The sequence below is a fragment of the Tupaia chinensis genome, unplaced genomic scaffold, assembly GCF_000334495.1.
Source record: "Tupaia chinensis unplaced genomic scaffold, TupChi_1.0 Scaffold000605_1, whole genome shotgun sequence".
In the NCBI taxonomy this organism is placed as follows: domain Eukaryota; kingdom Metazoa; phylum Chordata; class Mammalia; order Scandentia; family Tupaiidae; genus Tupaia; species Tupaia belangeri.
The window spans coordinates 1006615-1017046 of record NW_006160123.1 but is presented as its reverse complement, the minus strand read 5'-3'; the positions used below and the strand labels follow the sequence as shown (position 1 = coordinate 1017046).

General features: G+C 46.2%; 1 protein-coding gene across 5 annotated transcripts in view; it reads left to right on the top strand.

Moving 5' to 3' along the window:
* Nucleotides 1-10432, top strand: part of CAPN3 (calpain 3) — a 64874-nt gene that overhangs the window by 12921 nt on the left and 41521 nt on the right. For 3 of the 5 annotated variants that reach the window (XM_006158647.3, XM_027775793.1, XM_027775792.1), the window contains exons 2-5: nt 2202-2271; nt 5373-5491; nt 7477-7610; nt 8345-8513. In XM_006158647.3, the coding sequence (XP_006158709.1) occupies nt 2202-2271; nt 5373-5491; nt 7477-7610; nt 8345-8513 (492 nt within the window). Of the gene's footprint in view, nt 1-2201; nt 2272-5372; nt 5492-7476; nt 7611-8344; nt 8514-9305; nt 9450-10432 lie in introns of all 5 variants that reach the window. The other 2 variants (XM_014591660.2, XM_014591659.2) reach the window with 1 other exon arrangement.

Here is a 10432-nt window from a genome sequence, read left to right as displayed (position 1 = left end):
GCTATAGGGTGCATGCGCTCACCAGAAAGACAGAGACAGAAAGCGAGAAATCACCCCCCCACACACGTGGGATGGCCACGCTGCAATCCTTTCTCCTCCATTCTCCTCTTGGGATCTTGGGCATATACATACACACGCCCAGCGTGAATTTAAGCCTCCAGGTCCGAGACTCGAATCGTGGTCAACTACATGGGAGTCCAGCGACATAGCCATTATGCCATCTGCTGGTCCTGTAAATTATTTTCTTTTTTATTTAACTTTTTAATTTATGTATTTTAATTTGACCAGAGAAGGACAGAGAGAGAGAGAGAAAGCCACTAGGTGTGGGTCTTGAACTGAGATCGGCCATGTGGGAGTCCAACACCCTTATCTACCATGCCCCCTGTCGGCTCCTAGAAATTGTTTTCTCTGGGCCAGTTAATTGTATGGTGGTTAAGACAGCTAGATCCCACATGGCCAACTATGTGGTTTGAGTCTTGGACCCAGAGGCTTGGAGAGCACACAGAACACATGTGTATGTATGCCCCCATCTCAAAAGTAGAAATGGAAAGGGACTGTGGCATGACCTTCTCCTTGGGTGATGCTTTCTCGTTTTCTCCCTCCCTCTCTCTGTTTCTCTCTGGGGAGTGCAAACACTCTCTAGCAAATTGAAAAAAACATCTTTAATTTTGGCTTTTAGTTATGGAAAACTTCATTATATAGTTCCTAAGTCAAAACTATTTTTTTCAGAGAGTTATGTTCAGATTTGCCTCCAACCCTATACCCACCCCTTATTCCCTCCCTCTCCATACAGGAAACATTTTCTTAAGTTACTATTTTTGGATCGTTCTCCCACTGTGCTCAGGATTTTAGATGGGAGGCGCGCTGCAGTGAGGTCAGAGAGGGACCACCAGGTCACAGAAATAACACGGCTTCTGGAAGCCATAAAGAAACCAAAATACTGAGTCTTTCATTATTTTAACATTTAAAAGTTTAAAAAAAAAAAAAAAGTCGTCCGAATATATAAAAACAAGAGCACCCTCTGCTGGGCAGCATGTAACCTGCAGTGCCTGGACTTGACTGCAATGCTGGTGGTGGTGCACTGAGTAGACCTGAATAAAGAAGCACACTCTCTGGGGCCAGCAGATGGCTTGGCTGTTATGTCGCTGGACTCCCTCATGGCTGACAGCAGTTCAAGTCTCACACTCAGTGGCTCAAAACTCATACCAGGCACATGTGCATGTGTGTCCAAGATCTCAGGAAGACGATGAAGAAGGGATAGCTGAAGAAGGGATAGCAGTGTGGCCATCCCCCCAGGGGTTGGTTTCTTACTTTTCCTCTCTCCACCTCTGTCTCTCTCACCCATCTACCCCCCAACACATCCACCCTGTGAGTGCACACAACCTAAGGCAAAAACCTCTTTAAAGAAAAAAAAAAAACCCTCAGACAGACAGGGAGGTTTGTGAGGCTCACACCAGATTTACTCTTTCCACAATTCAGGTCCTGTGGGCCCTAGGACATAGGCTGACTCTAAATTTCTGTTGCCACATTTTGGGGAGAAAGACTTATTTTCCTAATGGTACCTCTTCTGGCAAAGAAAGAAAGAAAGAAGGAAGGAAGGAAGGAAGAAAGAAAGAAAGAAGGAAGGAAGGAAGGGAGGAAGGAAGGAAGAAAGAAAGAAAGAAGGAAGGAAGGAAGGGAGGAAGGAAGGAAGAAAGAAAGAAAGAAGGAAGGAAGGAAGGGAGGAAGGAAGGAAGAAAGAAAGAAAGAAGGAAGGAAGGAAGGGAGGAAGGAAGGAAGAAAGAAAGAAAGAAGGAAGGAAGGAAGGGAGGAAGGAAGGAAGAAAGCAGGAGCCATACTTTCTCCTGTTACTTTGCAAGGTTATGACAGGAATGAAACTGCCCAACTCTCAAGGCACACCCTTACTTACTGAATATAGCAGTGTGTGGAGTAGCATGGGACAACGTGAAAAGGAGGCATGCTTTTGGCTTCTACCATGTACCAGCTGTGTGTCCTTGGGAAAGTTTCTTAACCTCTCTGAGCCTCGGTTTTCTTATCTGAAAAATGAGAGTGACAGTATCCAATTCACAGGGCTGTTTTTAGAGGCTTAAATGAATAATGTGTATAAAGCTCCTGATGCATGGTGCTCACACTACATAGTAGAACTCGGGAAATAACAGCTACTGGTATTATTACTTGGTCATTTCCTTTTTGTTTCACAGGAAATTTGTGAGAACCCCCGATTTATCATTGGTGGAGCCAATAGAACTGACATATGTCAAGGAGATCTTGGTAAGAAAGTCCCTCAGTTCATATTCTGCCAGGTGATCAAGGGGTGATTAAAAGGTCTGAGGGACAGCTGTGGCCTCGTGGTTTGGTGGAGCTCCATCTCCTATGTCTGATGAGGTTCGAGTTTCAGCCCCTGGTTTGTGCATGTGTACCCCAAATCCTGACAGAATGGAAAAATGGAGAAGGAATGGAAGGTGATCCTGTCCCTTGGAGGGAGCTTTCTCTCTTTCCTTGCTCTCTGCCCAGGGCATATGCTTTCTAGTTGTCTTTTGGTTTTGGGTTTTTGGTTTTTGGTTTTTTTTGTTTAAGTGCCACTCCTTCCTAACAGGTAAAGAGACAGCTATCTTTCCTTTTAACGAATTTCTTTTTATGATAGAGAGCACGTGCACATGCATGAGAGAGAAAGAGAGAGAAGAGACAGAAAGCACTCTCAACAAGGTCTCATCATGCCATGATCCCCTTCCCCAGGTCTCCAGTGTCTCAGGATCTTGAGCACCCACTCATGTCCCCAGACCTCCAGTTGGCCAAAAGGCTTCTAGCACTGCAGTTCCATACCCTGTGGACTGAGCCACCTAGACTGGGCTGGTTTTAATAAATTTTCAGGAGATTTTCATAACAGATTTTTATGCCCCTTTAGCTACATGTTGGTGATTGCATTTTTCCCGTCCACGTTTCTTGTTAGTACTTTGCTTTGTGTCACAGGAGGAATGGTGCCTTCTACAGAGACCACTTTAAAGTCTCAAGGATACTTACACACCCACTCAGCATGACCAAAGCCCTGCTTGTAACTGTACCTGTCTTTCTGAGAAGAGAGCTCTATGATTAGGTCTATATACACACACGAAGTGCATTACCAAAACCAGCTCTTATAACTTGAGCTCTTTGGGCCAGCAGATGGTGTAGTAGTGATTTCACTGGATTACCACATGGCTGACCATGATTTGAGTCTCACACCCAGTGCCTTGAAAATCACGCCAGGCTCATGTGTGGGCACGCACAAGATCCCAGGAAGAAAATGGAGGAGAAGGGATAGCAACCTGGCCATTCCCCCAAGAGGGTGATTTCTTACTTTCCCTCTCACTGTCTCTAGCTCTCTCTCTCTTTCTCTCTCTCTCTCTCCAGCAAGATCACGTGCCCTATGGCAAAAACCTACAAAATAAATGTATGAATGACTTGAGCTCCTGTTTAAGTTGCCCCAGAACAGCTCCATATCAAAAGAGTCTTTGAGCAAAGATGACATCTGCCATGTGGATGAGCGAGCACCCAGTTTCTGTTGGGGTAGTTCTCGCTGGCTGTTCTGTCGGGCCCTTTCCTCTCAGCTTCTTGTTCAGAATGTGTTATCTTTGGTGTGGACTGTGGGCATCCTCTGAGAAGTAAAACTGGACAGAACATCAGTACACATGGTTGGAGGGAAAAGGGCACTCAAGACCCAGTAAAAGACATCTAGCTTATCCAGCCCCAGAAGGAGAAGGATGAGACAAACTGGATATCTGGGTTGCCACACCCAAGGGAAGGCCTACAGAGCCCTGGACAAACTCATAATCTGGGTCCTTCAAACCAACATACTCATCCCCTGGTATCCGTGGAAGATTGGCTCTAGAAAGTCCACTGATGGGGACCAGTGGCTGGATCCCACATGGTCAACTGCATAGCTCAAGTCTGGACCCAGTGGCTTGAAAAACATGCCAGGCATGTGTGCATGCATACCCAAAATCCTGAGAAGAGAATGTAAAAGTATGGATTGTGGCATGGTCATTGCCCCTGGGGTTTGGTTTCTCACTTTTCCTTTCTCATTCTTCTCTCCCTGTCTCTCTACACGAAGTGCACATGCCCTATTGCAAATTAAAATAATAATAATAAAACATGCCAGGTGTGTGTGCATGCCCCAAATTCTTAGAAAAGAATGGAGAAGGGAAAACATGCCAGGTGTGTGTGCATGTCCCAAATTGTTAGAAAAGAATGGAGAAGGGGTTACAGTATGACCAACCCCCATAGAGGTTGCTTTCTTACTTTCCCTCCCTCTCTCTCTCTGGCAAATGCGCACACCCCAGAGCAAAACTAAAAGAAAATCGGTGACAAGTTTCTTATATAAAATGGCATACTATTTGCATGTAGCCTACACGCATCCCCCCAAATACTTTAAATCATCTCTAGATTACTTATAATACCTAATACAGTGTACATGCTATGTTAACTGTTGTTATAACTGTATTGTTTCATTTGTATTATTTATGTTGCATGGTTATCTTTTCCAAATATTTTCAATCTGAGGTTGGTGGAATCCACGGATGCAGAACCTGTGGATAGGGGCAGATTGTACAACTTTCATTCCAAAGAGAGACGGGCTGCATCAGAGAAAGGAGGAGGAAAGGGGGGCTGCAGGCAGCTCTCAGCCTCCCCTCTACACTCTCAAGTATGCAGCAAAAGAGCAGTCTTGCATTTAGCTTTACCTAGCCTCCTTAGAAGGCTGTTCTGTGATGGTCTTGTACCAGGTATATACTTCGGGCATACACACACACATTACCACAGAGCGAAGTGTTACCTCTGACTATATACAGTATTCTGTCAGAAAGGAAGTCCGGGAAATGGGAAAATGTCCACCTCTCATCCCACTCTTAGCCATGTCTTAGTGTTCCTGTAGATGGGCCCAGGGCAGCTTCCTGCCTGACTCCTCACAACACAAATCTGCTTGGTTGGTGCTTCTCTGATGCTCAGTCTGAGGTCAGAAGGAGAAAAAGACTCGCATTGCAAAGGGACTAGGCAGGGCAGGTTTTCTACAGGTGTTAGGAAGAACCGTTCAGTTACACTCTCGGACAGCTCTGTCTCCATCGAGGTTAGAAAAGGAAATGAGTTCACACTGCAAATGGACAACCTGCCTACAGCCGTTAGGGAAACGCCCAGTCATGAGAGTAAGTTATCTTGTTGTTCATGTTGCCAAAGGATTCTTGTCAAAAGCTTTTTCCCTGGTTGATGTGGAAGGAGGATGGTGAGAACCTAGTGAATCTCTCTTTTCCAGGGAAGTGGAGTAGCTGAGTGGGATTGGGATTTTCCTTCCCTGGAGAGGCAGGTCCCACCCTCGACCTGTGCCTTGTGTTTGCCTGCAGGGGACTGCTGGTTTCTCGCAGCCATTGCCTGCCTGACCTTGAATGAGCGGCTGCTTTTCCGAGTCATACCCCATGATCAGAGTTTCACCGAAAACTATGCGGGGATCTTCCACTTTCAGGTGAGGTCATGGGAATGTAGTTCAGAGGGCCAGCTGTGGTCCACCTGCCAGTGGTCTCCTGGCCTTGACTTCCCAGTGGCTCCAGGAAAGGTTCCACCCACACCCCAAGCCATGACAGTGGGCAGTGAGTTATCTCTAATCCTTCAAGCACCCCCCCGACACCTTCCGCTACGCCCAGAAAGGCCGGAAGACATCCTGTGTGCTGGCCTGTGAGTCTATTTTTGCCTCTCCAGCTGGCTGGCTGCTGTGTTACTGCCTGCAGCCCTTCTCAAGTAGGTTCCCAAGGTATTAACACTGGGAAGCCACGGGGCCCTTGGGGTGACACAGGAACTCTTGGCTCATGACGTCAGCTCCTGTTTACTTATGGTTCCCTAAGATAGGTCTACAATAAGTCTGTCGCTTACCTCTTATAGCCTTTGGAAGGAAGGTCCACTTAATCTGCAGATCAGACTTCTGGTTTGTCCCAGAACCAAGTCTCTCGATTCCAGAATCAATTAAACCACTGGAAATTTTCTGAGTTCAAATTGTCCTTACATAGAGACAGATCCTGGTATTGGCCCAGAACCAAAGTAAACCCTATGTATGGGGATCTAGTAGGTTCTGGGGTTCTGAGGAGTCAGTCTTCTCCAGCCCTGAAGGCTCCTTAACATCCTGGATGACCCAAATCATCAGTGTACTTGCTGACCATGTGCCTCAGAACCGAAGGTCTCGGGAAGTGTCCCCTCAGGTTCAGGTTCTGTGTCCTGCTGCCTTTAATACATGGGCAAGGCAGCCAGGCCCGGAAATTCTTTTCTCCCCTGTGCTGTCAAACTACTAGTTTCTCTCTGCTATTTAAAGAGTTAATCTCTAAAGGACCAGAAATACGAAGACCAGATAGATATCTGTCCTCTTTACAGAGAGTCACTTTCAGAGAAAGTTTAAACTATACACAGCCTCCTTCAGTTAAAACTGATTTGTCAAAAAAGAACTTCTAGAATTGAAGTGAAATGATTGCACGATGTTTCTGCTATAGCCAGAGTATGTTATCAGTTACTTTTGCTTTTTACAACAATTCTTCTTCAACCACAAGTCCTTGTTGACCATCAAGAAATACATAAATCGGAACCAGCAGTTGGCACAATGGCTATGTCGCTGGACTTCCATGTAGCCAACCGCGGTTCGAGTCCCAGACTCAGTGGCTTAAAATCACGCCAGGCTTGTGTGTGTGCATGCCGAAGATCTCGAGAGGAGAATGGAGGAGAAGGGACTGCAGCGTGGCCATCCCCCCTGGGGGGTAATTTCTCGCTTTCTGTCTCTCTGTCTCTCTCTGTCTTTCTGGTGAGCGCGAGCACCATATAGCAAAAACCTCTCCGAAAAAAAAGAAAGAAAGACAGACAGACAGACATAAATCAATGCAGCATTTTCACCTAAGCCAATAGTTCTACCTGGCTGTACATTAGAAACATCTGGGACACCTAAAAATACTGATTTATAGGGACCAGCAGTTAGCATAATAGCTATGTCACTGGACTCCCATGTAGTCGACCGCAATTCGAGTCCCAGACCTGGTGGCTTAAACTCACACCGGGCACGAGTGCACGTGTGCCCAAGATCCCAAGAGGAGAATGGAGGAGAAGGGACTATATATATATATTTATATACACACACACACACATACTAATTTATAGGCCCTGCCCCAGACCTCCTGAACAAGGGAAAAAAATCTCAAACTCAAGAAATTGATGGAGTACCTATTATCCCCAGTACTGGGCTGGGCTCGGTGAAAGAGATGAAGTGGTATGTAACTTACTTCCTGCCCACAAGGAGTTCATAGTCCAGTTAGAGACTCAGACAGCCCAATCCAAGAACAGGATGAACAAGCACCGAGGTGAAGAGCCTAGGAAACTACTTTGGGACCAAAGAGACCTCTGAGGAATGTGGGGGTAAGGACTTATTTCCTAATGGTAGGCTGAGGATATGACTCTGTGCTTGACGCTTCTGTGCAGTTCTGGCGCTATGGAGACTGGGTGGATGTGGTTATTGATGACTGTCTGCCAACGTACAACAATCAACTGGTTTTCACCAAATCCAACCACCGCAATGAGTTCTGGAGTGCTCTGCTGGAGAAGGCTTATGCTAAGTAAGGCAACACTTTAGAATGTGAGGCAGGACTAGAGGTGAGGAAGTGGGTTGCAAAATCCAGATGAGGTCTCACTCACAGAAGGATGCATGTGTCTATGTACATGTATTAATAAATGTGTATGTGTGGGTGCTCAACTGTGACCCAAAGTCAGAGAGATCAGGCCCATGCAGCAACAGTTCCTACTAAAAACACCAAGTTGAAGAGCAGAAATGAAGATTTGTGCAGGAAATCTTTAGCCCTAGCTTCCCATTGTGAGCTCTTCAATTCTGTCTTCGTGGTCATATTGTTTTAAATCAGAGCCTTGTGTCTCTGGAGTTCAGATCCCAGGGTCTTGCTTGGCTCAGCCTCGTGAGAGTGTAGAATATCCATAAAACCATTCTGTCTCTCCATTTAGAAGCTCTGCCCTAGCTTCTAATGACTTTAATGCAGCCCTACCTCAGAGTTCAGGATATAGTGTAAAGAGAACTACCGAGAAGTGGGAATAGCTGGGTTCCAATCCCAGCGCTTCTGGCTCTCTGTGGCCTTGGGTAAGTCAAGTGACCTCTTGAGCTCAGTTTCTTCATCCTAAAGAAAGGGAATCATTGTACCTAACCCCGTTAGTTCACAGGGTTGATGGGGAATTGGTGAGAGAACATCACAAAACACAAGAGTAAAGTTCTGGTCACAATGGTACCTGGGTCATGTTTCTTGGAATTTCATGACCCCAGATCAGTCTCCATCCTTTCTTGAAGGCTCCATGGTTCCTATGAAGCCCTGAAAGGTGGGAACACCACAGAGGCCATGGAGGACTTCACAGGAGGGGTGACAGAGTTTTTTGAGATCAAGGATGCTCCCAGAGACATGTACAAGATCATGAAGAAAGCGATTGAGAGAGGCTCCCTCATGGGCTGCTCCATTGACGTAAGTCTGGGATGTGGGGGGTGGGGGATCAGGGCAGGGAACAGCCAAGTACTGGGTTTGTACCCAAAGAATGGCAACAGTACAGACCTTTCTCCTCAACTAAACAAGTCTTTTTTTTTTTTTTTTTTTTTTTTTTCCAGGAACTAGGAACTGGCTCTCAACTGAAAAGTTAAAAATTTCTCAAGGGAGAAAACTTCTTGGGAATGTTCAATAGAGATTGGGTGAGGACTTGCCAAGCCCTTGAATATAATAGGTCTAGAGACCTATGTCAGTGGAGGCCTGTCTTCAGTGTTGCTTAGACTCAGCATACCCCCGTTAAACTGACCACATACTTGGCTGTGGACCTGAGGCCACCATTTCCCAGCACTGAGCCCTTACCACACACTCCCACTTATAATATCGGATCTATGTTATTGGAGCGAGACTCAGCTTGCAGTCCCCAAGTAGGGTAGTATAAGCTGAGTCAGAAGCCAGGGGCTGGGAGATGGCAGATGGTGGTCAGACTCCTGAATGTCAGGAGACACATGGCTTTCCATTGCAGAGGAAGAGACCCGGGCTGAATTCCTGCTCTTTCCTCTCCCCTACTCCCAAAGGATAGAAAAGTTTGGAAGATCAGTTGGCATAAAACACCTTGAATGTTTTCTTTCTGTATCACTTCTCTTTATCATTTCTCCATTCATCCTCTTTTCCTTTGTCCCCTCCCTTCCTTCTATTTCTTTCCCTTTCTACCTTCCTTTGTTTACTCTCTCTTCCTCTCCTGGGTTGTTCCCTACTCTCCCTGTTGGGCCTCAGGATGGCACGAACATGACCTATGGAACCGCTCCTTCTGGTCTGAACATGGGCGAGTTGATTGCGCGGATGGTGAGGAATATGGATAACTCGCTGCTCAGGGACTCAGACCTCGAACCCAGAGGCTCAGATGACAGACCGACCCGGGTGTGTACACCTCTAGCTGTCAGGAATGACCATCCCTGCAACCTGCATGACCTGGCCCCATGGGTGTCAGATCCCCTCCGCAGCCAGCGCCTCACCCACAGATCCCCACCTAGGGCCTTCAGGGATCCAGGGGGGAATAACTTGCTCATGCCAAGGCTCCTGGAGAAGGGAGTTGAGCTAGGATCAGGAGGGAAATTCCTGTGATCTTTCTTTCATAGTCCTTGGTCCAGGCAGTTTCTCTGATAGCAAATGAACAGGCAGAAATACAAGAGAGACTTCACTGATTTTAAAATGTTTTTCCTTTTCTAATTCATTCATTTATTTTATACTTATCTATGAGCTCCTACTACGTACCAGGCACTCATGTAGCAACCAAAGCAAATTCTTTTTCCCTCTTTTTTTTTTTTTTGACTATTCTAGTGAGAAAAGCAAGTCTCTTGCCTCATAGAACTTACATTTTAGTACTTTCAGAAGCGATACATGCTCACTGACGAACACTGAACCATACAGAAAAGCACAGAGGAAAACCTAATCTAGAGTTTTGTCACCTAAAGATACTTACTCCTAACATTTGATCTATGTCCTTCCAGGATTTCTCTCTCTTTTTGTTAATTGCCAGAGGGTGTATGTGCTTCCCAGGTAGAGAGGGAGAGATGGAAGAGGAAGAGGAAGAAAGAGAATAGGCACTGTCCACTGGGGCACGGTCACACTGCAGTTCCTTCTCCACTACTAAACCATGCTGGGATCTGAAACATGCATGCACACGTGCCCAGGGTGTTTTCCAAGCCGCCCAGGCTGTGAATTGAACTATATGGTTGGCTTTGTGGGAACCAGTTCCCTTAACCACTAGGCTACAGAGCCAGCCCGCTAGGATTTTCAGTGTATACACTTTATCTTTTTATTTTTCATTAGTTTGTTTTGTTTTGTTTTGCCAGAGGATGTGTGTGCTTGTTGGGGGGAGGGGGGGAGGGGAGGAGGGCGGG